We start from the raw sequence: 19092 nt of genomic DNA, 5'->3' as shown, positions 1-19092 counted from the left end.
ACCTCAATTGTGTAGGCTGGAATCAACCATGTTGTGCATACGGGCCTCGGGTGGGGGGACCGGACCGCGCGAGCACGCTGGCGAACAGCGGATATCGCACGGCGGCTCCCCCCGGGAATCTGGACGGAAACGCTGGCCAGCGGCCAATGATCCACAGACCCCATCGGTGCCGGCGGCCAGAGGGCCCCCGGGCTTCGGTCGCCTTGGGCGAGACCTCGCCCCCGAGGGGGGTCGACCGTCGCCCGCAGCGGGCGGTTGCCACCGCGGCCCGCGCCTGTGTTGGCATACTTCCGACCCACCGACGACCCTCCAGGGACTTTAGCTCATGATAGCCGTTGCGAGATCTTTACCCTCTCAAGTACTGAGTAAGTTCTGAGTAAGTGATTATGGAATTCTGATAAAGCGACCCCACAGTAGCCTATCCAGGATTTTAGCCACGAGGTGGGACCCTATTCCGGATCCCGATTCGCCCGGCAGCCCGGGAGGCACCGGTAACCATTGGTCATCATAAGCTGATTCTCAACAATGACCGCATCAACCCGGTAGGGAGAAATAAATTTTCTTCTAAGAAAAAAAAGTATATAAACCCCGGGATCTGTCAGAGATGCATTTCCACCAGTCACCGGTCATCGATCGAGATCTACCGCCATGCACGCCCTCTGGACTGCGACCACCCTGCTCGCGTCAGCCGGAGCCCTGTTGGGCGTCCAGGCGCGTCCGACTGACGGCAAGAACCACACCGTCCAGTCGGGATACGATTACATTGTTGTTGGAGGCGGTCCGTCCGGCATCATCACCGCGGAGCGTCTGGCTGAAGCCAACAAGAGTGTGCTGCTGTTGGAGCGCAGCACGGCCGGCCCGACGGTCGGAACTGGCTCCAACTACACCCTGTCGTGGAACGATACCCTAACCGCCATCGACGTGCCGGGCCTGTCTTTCGATGTCGGCAACTTCCCCCAGTGGTCCGAGTACATCTGTACCGACACCGATGGTACGGCGGCCTGTATCCTGGGCGGCGGGGTGACGGTGAACTACATGGTCTTCGTGCACCCTCCGGATCATGACTTCAACGATAAATGGCCGGTGGGTTGGAAGTGGGCGAACGTGACTGCCGGTGCCGATCGTCTCTATGCGCGCAACCCGGGCAGCAGCGTGCCCTCAGCCGATGGCAAGCTCTACGACCAGACCCTCTTCACCACGCTGTCGACCTTCTTCAACAACCTCAACTGGACCGCCACCGACATGAGCGCCCAGCGCAATGAGAAGTTCCAGACCTACAGCCACCCCGTGTGGAACATCAAGGACTATAAGCGTGCCGGCCCCGTGCGCACCTACCTCCCGCTCGCGCTGCAGTACCCCAACTTCTCCCTCCGCATGGGCGCCCTTGCAACCCGGGTCATCCGTAACGGCAGTCTGGTCACCGGAGTCGAGATCGTGAACGTGGCCACCAACCAGACCGAAACCATCCCGCTCGCCCCCGGCGGCCGCGTGGTCCTCTCCTCCGGCGCGCTGCACTCGCCGCGCATCCTGTTCAACTCCGGCATCGGCCCACGGGCGCAGATCGAAACAGCGCAGAAGAGCGGGATCAGCGTGCCCCCCACCAAGGAGTGGATTCACCTCCCCGTCGGCGAGAGCCTGATGGACCACCCGATCTTCTCGATCGTGATCCAGACGGACAAGGACTTCAACGAGCTCGACGCAGCCGCGATCCTTAACGGCACCGCGACCAGCGAGATCACCGCGTACGAGGAGGAGAACGACGGGGTGCTCACGCAGGGCAAGCACCGGTTGATCTTCTTCAGCTCTAACGTCGCCAGTGACGGCCACACGCGGTACTACCAGGGCTCGTGCACGCCGACGGCGGAGGGCGAGGTGACCATCACCACGTACATGACGCACGGGCTGACCTCGAAGGGCGTCTTGGGGCTGGATGCGGACCAGCGCACCGTCATTGAGAAGTCGCCCTACCTGCAGACGGCCGGCGACCGCGAGGCGGCCACCACGTTCATCCAGTCCATGGTCGATGCGATCAACGCCCCCGGCTCGGGCTTCCAGTTGGTCGACTACACCAACACCTCCGCCATTCTCGGCTCGCTCACCGCCGGTATCCACTACGCCGGCACCACCAAGATGGGCACCGATGACGGCCGCTTCAACGGTACTGCTGTTGTGGATACCAACACCAAGGTGTACGGTACGGACAACCTGGTATGTTTCCCTCCCTTTTTGCCCCCTATTTCCCTTGAGTGTACTAACGCAGTTTCCCAGTACATCGTGGACGGTGGTATCCACCCCGATCTTGCTTCCGGCAACAACCAGGCGACCATTATGGTTGTCGCGGAGAACGCCGTCGAGCGTATTCTGGCTCATTAGAGGGGTATGTCCTACCGAGGAACGGAGGGTAGTTAGAATAATGTCCTGTATTTTATCCTGTATGTTATCTGTAAAGTAATGACCTTAGGCAGACTTTATAATGCGCTCGGTCTTCAGTAATAGCTACCTACTTATATACTCAGCCGAACAAATATTTCATTTCTTTCTACACGATGAGCGCTGTAGCCAATGTGTTGTTTAGGCTCTCAATAACTTCAATTATTAGTGCTAAGCCCTCGTGAAGAGTGGATACCAATCTATGTTCAACAAATCATGAACACATTGATTTCTGTACCCAGCTAACAGCCCACGAGCCTGGATCTTGACAGTTTGCCGGTTCTGAACAATGCGCCTTCAACTGCTATTACAGCAGCTTAAAAGCCGACGTACCAACTGACAGTAATACTCAAAAAGGGTTGTACGGTACAGTCGGCATTGCTGCAGGACGCAAACGAGATGTAGAGGACCGTACACACGTGGCAAGAGGATTTATTCATCTTGAATTGCACCGTGAGATCGTTATACGTCGGTTATGGCTATCCTCGACCTCCTGTAGTTCTTCACGTTAGGCCTGTGCTTGAAAGGCAATCAAGTTCTTCACTCAACCTTCACTAGGATTTGCACCCTAAGTCTGCCTCCACACATATATCCACAGTGATGTATACAGTACAACAATTTACCCCACATACCAGTGCTCAACGTGGCTAGTCCCACGGTGGAGACAGCGCGAAGCGAAGATGCGAGCATCATTGGAGGGCTAACCGCCGGCCTTGTTCATAAGCCTCAAAGCTCACCTGCGATCATTATATCAAGATTCTTTCGACCCCGAAAAGAACCTTTTTGGTTCATAACTTACTGAAGAACAATAAAAGCCATTCTGGAGCAAGCATCTAGGTCTCACACAAAAGCACGCACCCCTCGAATCACATTGAACAAATGGACGACCCTCCCCCACCGCACCCCGAACCAAGTGCCTCCGAGTGGGACTACTCTTCCGAAGAAGACCCCCTTGCGAGCATATCCCCCTCAGAAATCACAGTCGCAATCTTCTGCGCCCTGCCCATCGAATCCGTCGCCGTGCGGTACACCCTCGACGAAGAGTTCCAGTGCCGACCGCAACAACGCAATCCCCAAAACAAATACGTCTTCACTTACGGGCGCATCGGCGAGCATAAGGTGGTGCTCGCCCGGCCGCATCAGATCGGTCCCGTCAAGGCGGCCCTGTGCGCCGCGGCGGTCAGCGGGCTGTTCCCGACCGTGCGGTTCGCGCTGATGGTGGGCATCGGAGCGGGGATTCCCGGCAAGCGGGATATCCGGCTGGGGGATATTGCTGTTGGTGTGCCGAGGGAGAATCATCCGGGGGTGGTGGAGTATGATTTGGGGAAGTATGAGAAGGATGGCTTTGTCTTGAAGGGGGCGTTGAACAAGCCACATCCGGTTCTGGTTAGTGCGGATGGCGCGTTGGAGGAGGAGGAGATCATGGGGCGGAGGCCGCTGCGGAGGGTCTTGAGGGAGCTGATGCGAAGGCCCGGGTATGGACGGCCGGAGCTGGAGGATGTGCTTTATGATCCGGGATTTCATCATGTAAACAAAGGGGAGAGCTGTTGGGCGTGTGATGTGGCTGACGAGAGGAAGGTTGTTGCTCGTCCGGTGCGCGCGGGTAAGGGAGGGTATCCGGTCGTTCATCGGGGGTTGATTCTCTCCGGACGTGGAGTGATCAAGAATCCTGAGGATCTAGATCGTCTCCGTCGCGGTCAGGATGATGCCATCTGTTTTGAAATGGAGGCAGCCGGAATCGTGGACGAGATCCCCTGCCTCGTGATCCGCGGGATCTGTGACTACGCGGATACACACAAGCAGGACGGGTGGCATCGGTACGCTGCAGCGGTGGCGGCGGCGTACTGCAAGGCGGTACTGTGCAAGATTGATGGCCCTGAGGAGCTCAAAGATCCCGTGAAGCAAAGGACTGGCGACGCGTTCGGAGAGTGTGATTTCGCAATGTCGCGCCACCATCCTCACTCGGACAATCTGCCCTGGTCGGATGCCGCTGCTGCCGTACCACGTCGCTTGCTCCCAACTTCGGAGATTTCCACAAGCACGTTTTGTCAGGATGCCACGAAATCGCGTGCACCGGCACGTTGGTTCGATGACTGACTCAGTTAAACTCCAGAATTATCAGGATGGATGCGGATCAGTGCTGGAGGCTGCATTTGGAGTAAAGGTCCAGGGACCAGGACCCTTTTCTTGCTAGTGTGTATAGTGTACGTAGTTATCAGTGGACAAGGGCGGAGATTACTCGGGCTTGGTCCCTTACTTACCGAGATTATACCGATTGCATTTAACGTACTTGCTTGTTGCTTGCTTACTGGGATATTTGACCTCGTCTATAGTGTTATTTATTCTCACGTGCCAGGAGAGGAGAAAGGAGCATTGAATTTATACGTTGAGACAACGGTGAAAGGTAAGAGAATCATGAGCTATGAGCGAGAGTATGCGAAGGTCAGTTTCTCCCTGTGGAGTGGCTGGACTCCCTCAGGGCTTGAGGAGCCATGCACTTGTGTTCGGATAGGTGTGTTTGGATGGTAGGTGGCCGCTATACGCAGATAGTGACTCAGCGATCCAACCTTCCGTTGAAGGCGCCAAGAGCGGAATGCAGACCGCTCCGCCGGCGCGGCGCGGGCGTCTTACGCCTCTTCCAGTATTGAGTTAGTGTGCAATACCTCATCCAATCGTATATGCAGACAAGCGAATCGATGATTAAGCCAAGGGAGGCAGTGCCATGCCGAGAGGATGGAAGTCTGGGTGAGCCGGTGAGCCGGCTCTTGTTGCCGCTGCCATGCATCTCGGCATGATACTGTCAATAACCTCTCAAGCATCTCCCTTCACACAGCCTCTTTCGAACCTGGGATTTTGAGGGTTGATCTATCGTGTATAGCATCCACTTGGATAAGAATTGCCAGCAATTCAAACCTCTTACTCCCCACGCCATTCTACTCCCCAACAATCCTCCCCAAAGCAGAGATCAAATTAGGGTTCCCCCCACCCCCGATCCGAACCCCAAACCACGGCTCAAGTCCGGGGTACAACAGCACAGCCCCAAGCCGTCCACATGGTATGACGAAAGCGACAGCAGTATAGTCTGCATAAATGCATCACCATGAATCAGTCGCGTATCTAGCACCACCATAATCCATCATCCATGAAACAAGATGGCTCCGAAAATAGACAGCAAACCCACCGAAACACCGCTACCAACCTCCCACCGCTCCCCCTCCCCCTCGCCCTCCTCCTCTGACCCCTCTTCCTCCCACCCCTTCGCCTTCACTGCAACGCAATTAACCACTCTCTTCAACCCGAAATCCTTGGAGACATTCCTCGACCTAGGCGGCCTCCCCGGCCTCGAACACGGCCTCCGCACCAACCTAACCACCGGTCTGACAACCACCGAATCCTTCCTCACCGGAACCATCACCCTCACGCAAGCCCGCCACCACGCTATCTCTAAAACCACAAGCACAAGCACAAGCACGCAACCCCTCCTCTCCCAGCCCGCCACCCCCGAGCATCAAAATCCCATCATCCCCAAGGATCAATTCCACTCTCGCCTCAGAGTATACGGCCAGAATGTCCTCCCCGAACCACCCCGCAAATCCTTCGGCCGGCTCCTCTGGGACGCGTACAACGACAAGATCATTCTGCTCCTAACAGTGGCAGCCGTCGTATCGCTGTCGCTGGGGATCTACGAGGCGGTCAGCGGGCAGTCGCGCGTGGACTGGATCGAGGGGGTGGCGGTGTGCGTGGCGATCGGGATCGTGGTGACGGCGACGGCGGGGAATGATTGGCAGAAGGAGCGGCAGTTTCGGCGGTTGAGTCGGTTGGTCAGTACCTATCCTATTCCTTTCTTACCTTCGGGTTATGGAGGTTTGAGGGTGGAGGGGGTTGAGCGGGTTGGGTGCTAGAGCTACTGGGTTTGGGTCTGGGTTATGGGTGCTGATTTCAGCTGTGTGCTGATATTTGTTCCCCTGCGCAGAAAGTCGACCGCGAGGTGCGGGTCATCCGCTCCGGCCAGCAGATCATGGTGCACATCCACGACCTCACCGTCGGGGATATCGTGCACCTCGAGCCGGGGGACTGTGCCCCGGCGGACGGGGTGGTCGTTACCAACTACGGGCTGCGCTGCGATGAGTCCCTGGCGACTGGGGAGGCGGATCAGATTGAGAAGGTGAGTGGGGTGGAGGCGTGGGAGCGGGTGGCGGCCAGAAGGGAGAAAGCGGATGAGGGCGTGCTGCAAGAGAAGAGGGTGCAGGGGCTGGAAGAGGAGAACCTCGACCCGTTTATTATCTCAGGCAGCAAAATCCTGGAAGGGCTGGGGACGTACCTCGTCCTCAGCGTGGGTCCGCACTCCACCCACGGGCGGATCATGATGTCTCTCGGCACGGAGAGTGATCCGACCCCGTTGCAGGTGAAGTTGAGCCGGTTGGCGAGTTGGATTGGGTGGTTTGGGCTGGCGTATGTTCCCCCTGTATTTTCGTTCTCTTTGAGGTTATGTATAAGGAGTAGGGGTGCTTATGTGGGTTGGGTAGGGCTGCGCTACTTCTCTTCTTCGTCCTCCTCTTCCGCTTCCTGGCGCAGCTGCCGGGTAACCCGGCGCCGTCGACAGTTAAGGGGCAGATCTTCATGGATATCCTGATTGTCACGGTTACGGTCATTGTGGTGGCTATACCTGGTATGTTTCTGCCCTTCCCTATTTAAATATGATGCGGACCGTGCTGACGTGCGCAGAGGGCCTCCCCCTCGCGGTCACCCTAGCCCTAGCCTTCGCGACAGGTCGGATGCTGAAGGAACATAACCTCGTGCGACAGCTGCGCGCCTGCGAGACGATGGGCAATGCGACCGTCATCTGCTCGGATAAGACGGGCACATTGACGCAGAACAAGATGACGGCGGTGGTAGGCTTCTTCGGGGTGTCCGAGTCCTTTGGCCACCTGCCCACCCACACATCCCCCGCTGCTTGTCCTGTTCAGGTTCCGCAAGCTGTTGCCAGGTTTCCTACCTCATTCCGCAATCTGCTGGTGAAAAGCATCGTCGCCAACTCTACTGCCTTCGAGGAACGAAGGGAGAACGGTACCGAGCTGGTTGGGAACAAGACGGAGATCGCGCTGCTGCAGTTGGCACAGGAGCATCTGGACGTGCCTGATCTTGCTGCCGAGCGCTGTGGGGTAGATGTGCTCCAGGTATACCCGTTTGATTCGGCGCGGAAGGCGATGGCGTTGGTGTATCGCGTGCGTCCAGATACGTATCGGGTGCTGGTCAAAGGGGCGGCGGAGGTGGTTTTGCGCGCGTGCAGGACAGTTGTCCTTGCTGACGGTTGTCTGGAGGATGACGTGCCAGTTGGCCAGTTGCCTGACAGCGACGTGGATGTGATTGAGCGCAGCATCAATACCTATGCCTCGGCCGCTCTGCGCACTATCGGGCTGGCGTATCGCGACCTCCCGGCTGGGGTAGCTGGGGCTAGCAAAGGTGGCGAAAAGGGTCTCCCCCGCTTCGAGGAAATCTTCACCGACATGACCTGGATTGGGTTGTTTGGGATTCACGACCCGTTAAGACCGGAGGTGACGGAGGCGATTCGACAGTGTCATTCGGCCGGGGTGAAGGTGAAGATGGTCACTGGTGAGTGTGCCTCTAGGTGATCAGTCGTTCGCATAACTGACATTGCAGGCGACAACATCAACACTGCATTATCCATCGCCGCCGCATGCGGCATCAAGACCGACGATGGCATCGCCATAGAAGCTCCCGAGCTGCGAAAGCTAAGCGACGAGGAACTAGACGCGATTCTCCCGCGTCTCCAGGTCCTGGCCCGCTCCTCCCCAAGTGACAAGCAACTCTTGGTGCAACACCTGAAGAAGCTCGGCGAGATCGTCGCCGTAACCGGCGACGGGACGAACGACGGACCAGCCCTCAAGTCAGCGGATGTGGGCTTCTCCATGGGCCTGAGCGGGACGGAAGTCGCACGCGAAGCGAGTTCGATCATCCTCCTCGACGACAACTTTCGATCGATTGTTACAGCCATTGCATGGGGACGTTGCGTCAACGATGCGGTAGCCAAGTTCCTTCAGGTGTGCATCTCCCTGACATTCCTTCTCAGAAGACCAATCGTTGATGGATGTACTGTAGTTCCAAATCACCGTCAACATCACCGCGGTCTGCCTGACAGTGGTAACAGCCATCTACAACAGCTCCAACGAAAGCGTCTTCAAAGCCGTGCAACTCCTCTGGCTGAACCTGATCATGGACACCTTCGCTGCGCTTGCACTGTAACCTTCCCTCCCCCTTTCTCAAGCAACCCCACCCAACTAACAACCACCAGAGCCACCGACCCTCCCACCCCCGAAATCCTCTCCCGCCCCCCAACGCCCCGCCACGCGCCCCTCTTCACAACCACGATGTGGAAACTCATGCTCGGCCAATCGATCTACAAGCTCGCCCTCTGCTTCACGCTGTACTTCGCCGGCGACCAGATCTTTGGCCTCGACGCGCACAGCAACAACGATGACCGCGTCCTCCTCGACACGATCATCTTCAACACCTTCGTGTGGATGCAGATCTTCAACGAGTTCAACTGCCGCCGGCTGGACAACCGGCTCAACATCTTCCAGGGGATCCTCAAGAATGCGTGGTTCATGGTTATTAACGTGCTGATGGTGGGCGGGCAGATCCTGATCATCTTTGTCGGTGGGGAGGCGTTCGGCGTGACGCGGCTGAGTGGCGCGCAGTGGGGGTATTGTCTTGGTTTCGCAGTGGTGTGTATCCCCTGGGCGGCGGTGTTGAAGTTCGTGCCGGATCGGTATGTCGCGTGGGCGTTGGGGTGGGTTGGTGTCGGGGTGAGGAAGGTTGTACGGCCTTTGGGGGTTGTGGGGGCGTGGGTTAGGCGGTTGGTTGGAGGGTGTAAGGGGAGGTGGAGGGGGAGGGGGAAGAGGGGGGTGGGGCGTGGAGATGAGGAGATGGGGGTAGAGGGGTGATGTGCGATGCAATGGGTTTGCGTGTTGTCTACGGGTGTTGAGAGTCTGTTGATGCGACCAATGGTAGCGACTTGTTGATGCTCTACGTGATGTGCTACTAGGTAACCCTATTTGCATTGCTCCGAGCCCGCTCAGTGAATTCGTGTTGGCTTACACAGTCTAGATCCAAGGCAGCAAAGATAGTGATCTCTTGTATTCTAGTCATCATAGGTAATACCACCCACTAGAAGCATATATTCTTACTCTCCGTAAAGATATATCCTCAACCCAGATGTAACACTACCCCAAAGAGAGCTACAACCGCCTCAACAAAACCATCTCCGTCGTCAACCCAGGCCCAAAACTGACTGCCACCACTTCCTTTCTCGTGCCCTGTCCCTCCCACCCCCTTAACCGATCCAACACCGCCAACACCGCCACACTCGAGCTATTTCCCCTCGATTCATACACCTCGCGACTCGCACGAATCGCCTCATCCGACAGCCCCAGCGTCAGCTGCGCGCCGCGCAGAATCGTCAACCCTCCAGGATGAACCGCCCACTCCAACTCCCCGGGCGCTACCGACATCATCCCATTCGCCCGCATTAACTCCCCAAACAGTCCCCGCAAGGAAGCAACTGCAAGCTCCGGCACCTCCCGCGACAGCTTCAGCTGGAACCCATACTCCGTAGTGCGGTAGGACATAGCCTCATGCGTGTCCGGGGTAATCCCCGTCCGATAATCCACCACTGCAAACCGTCTTGGAATGCCCCCCGTAAGCGCGAGCGCATTACACAGAACCAGCGCCGCAGCGCCATCACTAAACAACACCGGACCGATACTAATCTCCCCTCCCTTCAATCCTAGCTGCGCAGCAGTAGAATGCAACTCCGCTGCGAGATGGATACTACACACCTCGCACGCAAGCACCAACACCCGTGCGGGCTTTTGTTGTGCCGTGGCCGCCCGCGCGAGCGAGCTCCCCACCCGCAGGGCTGCGAGGCCCCCCGCGCAGCCGACCCCGCTGAGCAAAACACGTTCCGCCCCCGGGGAGATGCCCACAGCCCGGAATACGGCCTGGTCGTATCCCGGAGCTCCCGCGTTGGTGACGGTCACGGCGACGGTGTGCGTGATGGCCGACGCGGGGAGGTGACTGTCGGTTAGGGCTTTGCGGGCGGCGCGGGCGGCGAGCGGGACGCCGTGGCGGTGGAATTCGGAGGAGACCTGTTGCGCGGTGGGCGGGGTTGGCTGGTTTGCGGGGTCGTACCAGTGGGGGTTGTGGTTGAAGCCGATTAGTGCGCGCGAGGCGATGCCGCTGCGGGAGTGGACTTTGAGGAGCGTTTGAACCCTGGTATCGGGTTTAGGCGGGTGGTGTGTGAGGGCAGGGAGGGGAGGTACCTACCATGCTGCATCTGCGGGATAAAGGCGCAGGATGTACTGGCGGAAATCGTCGGAAGTGACGATCTGTGACGGCCATTCGGTGCCCAGGCCGGTGATGGTCAGCTCGTTCTCCCCCGCTCCCGGTGCCCCGCTGGCGGGGTGGGTGGTGCCGCCGGAGGAGAATGTGGTGCCCATTTTGTCGCAGATGAGGTCGCGAGTTGGAGGAGAGTCGATATTTACTTCGAGTTTGGAGATACGGCGAAGCTGCCTGCTTTTGATGTGTTCTTTCCGTGAATGGCCCTTGCATTTGTTCCTTCCATGAGTTTGTCAGAATCCTTACAATTAGGGACGAATACGAGCGTGGCGGTCATGCAGCGAGCTTGGCGGTGTCGCTTGGACCCCTGAACCAGACTACTTTACTTGCGAGCAGAGTGTGATCTCACGCATAATCTGGGTGTTGCATGCAGGGCCAAGGACTGCAAGGCTGCCGTTGACGTCGTGGATTGGGTCGCTAATACATGGCTACGTCACACTGCCGACGTACACGAATCGACTGCAGCCTTCAGGATGATGCAGCGTACGCTCAACTCGCTGTCTCTAATTCTCGGGATCGTCCTAAACTTGAATGTGTCTGGTTCAGGCGGTTCTCCCGACGTCGCCTTAGTTGGCATTGGCCGCGGACTTTCAGGATATCAGGATATAATCGCTCACATACTTTCCAACACTGACTAGCTTACTTGACTCCATGGACAGAGAAGGATATCCTGTCGACTAGTGACTCCCAGAATTGATCAAGAAATCGCGAAGGGTCATGACCTGGTCGGAACTACTGCGATTCGAACAGGTTCGTCCCCGACGTTTGAGTGAGGTCCTGAGTAGCTTTTCATGCTGCTCGAAAGATGCTATGTGTCTCAGCAGAACACGGGATTCAAGAAGCATTGGTACTGCTTGCGCTTTTGGTGAGTCTCGCAGATTCCACCTGCTCCTCGAGTTTGTGGGACAGCGTGATCGCTTATCGCGGAGAAATCGCTGGGCTCAAGTCTGCTTTCGTCGCTTTGTTTCCACTACAGACATTGGGATTGTCCCTTGTTCCATTCTTCCGAGGTGTCTTGGATAGTGGTCAGACTAGTCGAGGGTTCCCGAGCCACCCAAATATTCGAGTATCTATCCTCTGACGTCCGTGCACCTGTCCACTTTCTTGGCTTGACAGATTCCGTAAACCGTCAAGTCACCGGATCAGAAAGGGTGGGCAGTGCACGACCAGTAGGAATTTTGAATTAAGCTTTGGTCTGACGAGTACTCTAATTGCCACTTCAGGCTGCAAACGGAAGGGATACGGGGAGCGGGAGCGGGAGTGGGTCGGGAATGCGGGACAGCCATGGGATGTAAGGGATTTAGGATAGTGATCCATCGTAAGAAAAAACCTAATCGCAGATAAACAAGATACCGCCGATCATGCAGGGTCTAGACGCCGGTCTTCATATCTCGTCTGACCTGAGAATGAATGCTGCAGAGCTTGGCCAATCAAAACACCTTGGTCATCGACTATAAAGGCGTGCTCTGCACACTCTCATCTGTAGTAACAAGTCACTCACCAACGCTGCACTGTCCCGCAAGATTCCCTTGTCCAAAGCTATTATCACCATCCACAATGAAAGCCTCACACTTTGTTGCATTCATTCCCACCGCCGGACTGGTCGCAGGGATGCCCCATCAAGCCCGCGACCTCTGCGCCGGACTTCCCACCACCGGAGTGCTCAGCGCCGCCACCAACCTGCTCTGTGAGAAGATCACCTTGACCAACTCAGGTTGCTCAGTGAGCGTGAAGTTCCCCTGGGATCTACCAAAGAGTTCCTTTACCTTGGAGGATGATACCTCGAAGACCTTCCTCGCTCAGCGCGGCCAGACGATCCAGCTGAACGCCCAGCCAAAAACCGACCACTCCGCCGCCACCTGGACAGGGACCAGCGGGGGAACCAACCCCACGACTTACAAAGTACCCCTGGTGGGCGATCTCCCAGATATCAAGGTGTCGTGTCCTGAGACTTGTGTGGCGACGGACAAGATTTGTGATATCAATGATCCAGGGATGTGTTGTTCGCGGACTTGTGGGGTTAAGCCTCAGATTGGGCCTGGATATTTCTGTTATTAGTTTGAGAAGGACGTCGGGAGGGGCTAAGAGTACTTTTTAGAATCGGTAGCGCCAGGAGAGGTTCATTCGTGGTAGTTAGAGAGATAGTAGTGGCTGTGAAATGATCTTCAGTCTGGTTGTCTTATTGTCTTCTACATGCACAGTTGGCCCCATTTTGCGTGTGACCTACCGATTCGAATGCCTACAGTTGAATGCTGACGCCAAGCCAGAAGAACGATTTGTGGTCATCTCAAGAATCGGTTTATGGAGGGGATGAAAGAGTAGAAAATAGTACGGTTTCTTTTTTACCTGCAAGAGTTGCTGTCTTTGCTGTTCTGTTATAGTCTCCCTTGTTTGACTCTGCTTTCGTGGTGCTCCAACTCATTCAGACTGCTAGCCTGTGTATTAGTGTTTCGGGGTTAGCCTTTCGCGCTGATTCTTGTTACCAAATCGTGAGATATGCAGCACCAGTGAAGAGGCGATGGAGCACATACGAGCATAGCCATATCCTACATGAGGGCTCAAAAGCATGTAAGCTTTAGGATTGGGAGGAAAGCATTCTTCTCCAGAGCATCGTCACCGCCTTCCAGGGGCACGACTATATCTGAGAGAATCCTTCGGCTTCCCTCAGCCCGCCTTCCTCATGTCGAGTACGATTCTATGCATGGAGAGGACTTTCCTAAACTTGGATCTCTTTCGGATAGCTGTGATTCCATATAGTATCTATCTTGTTTGACTCTGATGTTGGCCTTGCATTGTACAACAGCCAGGCAACAGACTCTGTGGGGTGAGTGGGACGCTGTTGCAAACGCGTATATATATTTTTATACACGAGGTGACACCTCCCATCTGTTGCGTAACCTACCGCTCTTACAGGTTAAGAGATGCTTTTAAGAAATATCGCACACTTTCAAAAGGCAGAGTAAATCTAGCTAAGCCTGCGAATTTCGATTGCCTAAACCGAATCGGGAACATCAACTGTGCTGCAGCTGGTCAGGGATGACAGCTCTAAATGTTGACCGCCTTCAACACCATTTCCCACTCTGGGATACTGCCGGCAGATCTCTTCACACACGGCTAGGACAGGCTTAGCCCAGCTACTTACGGTAGGCGGTCAGAAATCACTCACTGGACCGCCCATCTCGTATAGCATTCGAAAGAGGTTTAGCGCCAATATAATTTCCCAGTGGGTTTCAATCAAAGCTTGTACGAGGCGGAAGCTTCGGCTTGAGAGCTTCGAACAGGGGCGTTGGAAAATTGCATTATAAGTTAGACTGACCGCCGTCATCCCTGCGGAGACGCCCCCGGCTGCCGCACGTCGACACGACTCCCACTCCAGCCCTAGCCAAGACACGCCGATCCCAGCCGCCAGCAGACAATGGACCCGACAGAAGCCAAGCCGACGATCCAGCCCTTCACGGGACGGATCGGAGGCAACCAGACGCTGGTGGTGGACCGACACGACCCGGACAATGCGGCCTTGTTGAAGCGGGTGCCCGATGCGGCCCCGATGATGAGCATCAAGGAGGGGTTGAAACCAGGAGGGTTCGGGGAGTTCGATCTGTGGAAGTTCGGCTTCATTGAATGTGTTGGTCTGCAGCCTGCCAGATTTTTCCCTCTCAGAACCAACCCCTCCAACTAACCGTCCTGTGTAGGAACAATGCTCAACGTTTTCATAACAGCCTGGGCCTCCATCAAGCCCAGCAGCAGTAGCACCAGCAGCAGCACCAGCACAACAGCTGCCGGCGTCTACGCAACAGCTACTTTCCTAGGCCCAACAGTCGGCAGCCTGATCAACTGGCTCACCCTAACCCTCTGCATCTTCACCTTCTCCAACGTGACGGGCAGCCACCTCAACCCGACCATCACGCTGGCCACCTTCTTCGCCCGCCTGATCACCCTCCCGCGCGCTGTCATCTACCTCGCCGCGCAGACCCTAGGCGGCACCCTCGCCGGCCTGATGCTGCGCGCCGGCTACGGGTCCCCCAGTTTCGCGGTGGGCGGGTGCGTCGTCGACACTTCCCTGGTCCCTGTGAAGGAGGCTTTCCTCCTCGAGTTTGTGTTCTGTCTGCTGCTGGTGTTCTGGTCGTTCGGGGTGGGGCTGGATCCCCGCCAGGGGCGGCTGTTTGGGGCGGCGCTGTCGCCGTTCCTGGTGGGGATGGCGCTCGGCACGGTCAGCTGGGCATCGGCGTTTTCGCGGGAGGGGTTTGGAGGTGCCGGTATGTATTATTTTGTGGTAGCTTGCTGGGAGGATGGGGTTTCGTTTGGAGTGGGTGGGTTAGGGCTAATCTGTTTTCTTCGGTAGGGCTGAATCCCGCGAGGTGTCTGGGGGTGTATGTCGCGACGGGGTTTCCGGGGTATCATTGGATTCATTGGGTGAGTGGTGTGTTCTTTGCAGTTTGGTTGAGGGGTGGATGGGGTTGGGGTGCTCGGTGGATGTAGTGCTAATGTTGTGCGTGTGTTCTGTAGGTTGCTGCGCTCGCTGCTGCGGTGGGGCATGGGGTGGTGTATCTCTGTGTGCCGCCGTGGAGTGCGTCGGATGTACGAGTTTGAGGGTTGGTATCTCGGAAGATGATGTACTGTACAAAATGGCTTCGGTGGTTGGGTGGGAACCACGCGCGCTAACTAATGGAACATGAGTCGGGATCAATGCTTGCCTATGCCCACGGCCTCTTGCATGATGATGGCTTGCTATTCTGGGAGGGTGTCTAATTGATCAGCAACCCTAATGCAAGATTCTGGAACGATTTATAGACTCCTAGAGCTAATATCCCTTCACAGTTAGATAGAACAACACTTGCTGCCGTTTATTCAATAACCCCAACCCCTTCCCTCCTCCCCAAGATCCAATCTCATTCCCAATAACTCCCAATCTCCCGCAAATCCTCCACCAACGCCACGGGATTATCCAGCCCGGGGAAATGGCCCCCGCGCTGGTGATCTACACCCACACAAGTTAGTACCCATATTAAGCAGCCCAACGCCCCTCACATCGCGTCAAACAAGGGAAAGAACATACTCCGATACAATACTAAATTCCCCGTCTGCGCCACCAACGCCGGCGGCCAGAATCCCACGTTGTACTTGAACGCGCTGAACAGCAGCGGCGCGTCGGTGTGCGCCTTGCTGTAGACCGTGCTGAAGCCGTTGGGGTTCTGCGCGTAGATGACCACGGACGAGGCGAAGGTCTCCGTCAGGTAGTAGAGCGAGACGTGTCGCAGGATCTCGTTGTGGGTGAGCACCGAGGGGCTGGTTCCGGCGTCGGGGTCAGACCCTTCTCGGTTGTTAGATTGGCGTTGGGGATTGAGAGGGTGGGTGCGAGGGGGAGGGGCCGGCTTACAGTTGAGGAATTTCTCGCCGATCCAGGCGAGTTGGCCGATTGGGTTGTCTTGGAGGGCTAGGCCGATTGTGTTGGGCTTAATGGGTTGTGGTGTTAGCTCTTGGGTCCTGGGATTGCGGAATCCTGAGATGCGGGAGGTGAAATGCGGAAAAGGCGTACCTTCGTGGTCTGCTCGTTGAAATACCCCTCGCCCGAGTTGTTCCAGTCCATGGTTTCCGCCTCCTCGAAGGCTTCTAGCGAGTCCAGCGTGATGTTCTGCGCCGCCAGCGCCTCTGGGGTCAACGGAAAGAATGGCAGGAACGCGAGGTGGCCCGCGCGGACGGTCGAGTTGTACTTGCCGTACAGGTTGTAGGCGATGCCTGCGCCCCAGTCCGTCCCAAAGACCGCGTAGGTCTCGTAGTGTAGGACCTGGGTGAGCAAGGTGTTGAAGACCCGCGCCGTGTCGGCGATGGTCCAGTTCACTGGGGGCACCGAGGAGAAGGCGAACCCGGGCAGGGAGGGCACGATCACGTCAAAGGCGATCTTCTTGCCGGTTGCGGTGGTCGCTTGATCGGTTAACTCGTCGATGATGGGGGCAAACTCCAGGAAGGAGCCGGGCCAACCATGCAGGAGCAGCAGCGGGATGGCATCGGAGGCATTTGACTTCTCGTGGACAAAGTGGATGGTTAGGTCTTCGATGGTGGTGGTGTACTGGTTGAATCTGCCAGCAATTAGCATTGACCATGGACCGGCCCAGTGAAAACTCACTTGTTGATATTCTTCTGCTCGCTCTTCCAGTCAAAGTTCGTGAGCCATTCCTGCTGAAAAGATTTCAGGTCGTGCAACGTGATCCCTTGCGCATTTCCGGTGTTGACGTACACCGGCTGCGCGGGCAGCTTCGTGCTGCGGATCTGCTCCAGCATGCGCGGCACCTTTGCCGACAGGTCGACGTGAAACGGATGCACCTGCGATGCATTTCGCGATCGCACGGGACTGCCCTGACTCGATCCCAGAAAGGAGCTGAGGGCGAACACCTGCGCCCACGACACTCGCATTTTGGATTCTGCCTGCCCTCGTAATTGTGGTTTTGACGAATTATGGATGTACCGCAAGCCCGGGCGCATGCGCTCACTATATACTCCTCATCCCTCTCCAGCGAACCCGAGAAATTTGACGTAGAAGCAAAGTCCACGATTGCTAAGCTCATATTACCAATCACAGTCGAAATCACATCACGCATTGAGACCGCTATAGCTGAGGCGGAATACCTCGTATACGGGCCCCACTATTGATGAAGAACAATAAGCGCTAAGCTGTCCCGCTAGCTTATTTTCAGTCATGGAGTCACCGTATTAGCTGGATTTTCCCTCCGCTAGATGAAATAGAGCATAGTCCCTCAGCCGCGTCCCCTGCAGAAACATTTGTCCTGGTGAGGGGCTCTCACAATGGAGTGGGCTTATCTGGCTAATGTGGCCGGGCAAATGCAGGGCTGGCTCTCTTCCTCACAGGTCGGGTTTTGTGGAATGAGTTTTTATGTTGGATTGTAGTTCGTTGGGTCTGGGAGTGAGGGGTCCCGTCCGTGCCAGTATGTGCCTCTGACAAGTGTTCCATGATTAGACCAGGTAGGTTGTTAGGGTATTCCTTTGGAAGCAGGCCAGCAAGGCAAGTGCAGCAAAGCGGAGGCAAGCGGCAAGACCCGTCCGCCCCGCCCGGACAGGACCGATTCCACCCAATCTCCTTCCCACGTTACCACGTTATCACAAAATCATAGATGCAGGGGCATAGAGTGTAAGTCTTAGCAGATAAAGTGGCTCAGAAAAGATAATAGCCGGATAAATCGAGACTCTGGGGTCAAGCGGGACAAAATGCCTGAGAGAGAAAAGATCGCCCAGCTTAATAAGCTCTAAAAAGCCTCTGGTGCTTTCTACTCGTGTTCTGATCCTAGTACACAAGCTTGTAAACACATTGAGGGGATTAGGTCTCACGATGGTCTTTCATCATACCTTAGGACTAAGAAAACGTGCAGACAAAATGGAACCAGTGCAGCTAGCTCGGAATGGGATAATATAGATAGGCTATAACGCTAACGTAATCGAATGAAGGATGGATTGTAGTTCGTCAGGCTAAGAGGAATTGAGGAAGCCCATGCTAGTTTTCGAGTAGGATGCGAGTATCGTGTAGTGTTCAGGTGCGGGGTAGGCAGGGTATTTTGAGAATCGGTAGTCCCTGAGCTGGTGCTGGCGGGCTGAGTACCACTATGGCAGAGAATCGAACGCACGTGTTTGCGAATATAGAAGAGATAGTGAGCGGTTAGCCGCACATACGAAATCGAAATAGAATGTGCTTATATACTTAGGAGAGCCAGATTATTTATTCCCGAAAAGGTGTATAAAAGCCAGCAGGCTTTTCAACATGAACATGTAGTACAGGGTGTAGGTTTTGATTGATTTTCGTAGCCCCATGCTCAATCGCTGAGCTATCTAATCGACGAGGCTGTATGATAAGGCCACCATACTGCCGTGGATTACGATATGCGGACAAAAATGGAGGGAAGAATAAGTGTGGATCATAGGAGGGCTATTCGTATTTGCGATCTGAGATAAAGAACATTTTTATATATTACTAGTCATTAATTTCAACAGGATTAATATGAGTATTAGTTCCTAGGAGTCCTTTTATGTTTGGCGGGCCCCGACTTTAATTTATAAATTGATAAGCTTAGATCCTGTATCCTAATACCTATACTAGTTACTGATATGAAGATATATTTTTTCTCCTCCAGAATCCCACGGACAATCAGACGGATGATGTAGGTGTCCGAAAGCATGTGGAAACACAAGGCATTCCCAATTGGCTTCTGGTACGAGTTGCCAGACACGGAAAGCGTC

General features: G+C 55.7%; 7 protein-coding genes across 7 annotated transcripts; 5 read left to right on the top strand and 2 right to left on the bottom strand.

The window, feature by feature from the left end:
* Positions 1-627: 627 nt before the first annotated feature.
* On the top strand, positions 628-2519 carry BO82DRAFT_393820 (FAD/NAD(P)-binding domain-containing protein). The gene is made up of 2 exons (XM_025638697.1): positions 628-2208; positions 2269-2519. The coding sequence occupies exons 1-2, from the start codon at positions 649-651 to the stop codon at positions 2371-2373; spliced, it is 1665 nt and encodes a 554-aa protein (XP_025489802.1). The 5' UTR covers positions 628-648; the 3' UTR covers positions 2374-2519.
* A 719-nt stretch (positions 2520-3238) lies between these two features.
* BO82DRAFT_340230 (5'-methylthioadenosine/S-adenosylhomocysteine nucleosidase family protein) lies at positions 3239-4716 on the top strand. The gene has a single exon (XM_025633501.1). The coding sequence runs from the start codon at positions 3310-3312 to the stop codon at positions 4525-4527; it is 1218 nt and encodes a 405-aa protein (XP_025489801.1). The 5' UTR covers positions 3239-3309; the 3' UTR covers positions 4528-4716.
* An 866-nt stretch (positions 4717-5582) lies between these two features.
* pmcC (putative calcium transporting ATPase (Pmc1)) lies at positions 5583-9496 on the top strand (the record flags this gene model as incomplete). The annotated part of the gene is made up of 8 exons (XM_025640926.1): positions 5583-6251; positions 6404-6882; positions 6957-7099; positions 7156-8043; positions 8092-8492; positions 8551-8690; positions 8744-9220; positions 9463-9496. 8 exons carry the CDS (start codon positions 5583-5585, stop codon positions 9494-9496), a joined length of 3231 nt encoding a protein of 1076 aa, XP_025489800.1.
* Positions 9497-9689: 193 nt separating this feature from the next.
* Positions 9690-10949, bottom strand: BO82DRAFT_434095 (thiolase-like protein; the record flags this gene model as incomplete). Its single annotated transcript, XM_025640925.1, has 2 exons — positions 9690-10722; positions 10777-10949. 2 exons carry the CDS (start codon positions 10947-10949, stop codon positions 9690-9692), a joined length of 1206 nt encoding a protein of 401 aa, XP_025489799.1.
* Positions 10950-12352: 1403 nt separating this feature from the next.
* Positions 12353-13366, top strand: BO82DRAFT_356350 (uncharacterized protein). The gene has a single exon (XM_025635703.1). The coding sequence runs from the start codon at positions 12406-12408 to the stop codon at positions 12904-12906; it is 501 nt and encodes a 166-aa protein (XP_025489798.1). The 5' UTR covers positions 12353-12405; the 3' UTR covers positions 12907-13366.
* Positions 13367-14126: 760 nt separating this feature from the next.
* Positions 14127-15616, top strand: BO82DRAFT_356349 (MIP transporter). The gene is made up of 4 exons (XM_025635702.1): positions 14127-14477; positions 14541-15104; positions 15191-15261; positions 15355-15616. The coding sequence occupies exons 1-4, from the start codon at positions 14264-14266 to the stop codon at positions 15436-15438; spliced, it is 933 nt and encodes a 310-aa protein (XP_025489797.1). The 5' UTR covers positions 14127-14263; the 3' UTR covers positions 15439-15616.
* A 61-nt stretch (positions 15617-15677) lies between these two features.
* On the bottom strand, positions 15678-17291 carry BO82DRAFT_314978 (epoxide hydrolase family protein). Its single transcript, XM_025632530.1, has 5 exons — positions 16973-17291; positions 16385-16925; positions 16226-16301; positions 15905-16159; positions 15678-15826 (listed from the first exon to the last, which is right to left on the bottom strand). Exons 1-5 carry the CDS (start codon positions 17257-17259, stop codon positions 15738-15740), a joined length of 1248 nt encoding a protein of 415 aa, XP_025489796.1. The 5' UTR covers positions 17260-17291; the 3' UTR covers positions 15678-15737.
* Positions 17292-19092: the final 1801 nt, after the last annotated feature.

Source organism: Aspergillus uvarum (genome assembly GCF_003184745.1).
Source record: "Aspergillus uvarum CBS 121591 unplaced genomic scaffold BO82scaffold_45, whole genome shotgun sequence".
Classification (NCBI taxonomy): domain Eukaryota; kingdom Fungi; phylum Ascomycota; class Eurotiomycetes; order Eurotiales; family Aspergillaceae; genus Aspergillus; species Aspergillus uvarum.
The sequence above is the reverse complement of the archived record's forward strand: the minus strand, read 5'-3'. Positions and strand labels throughout refer to the sequence as shown.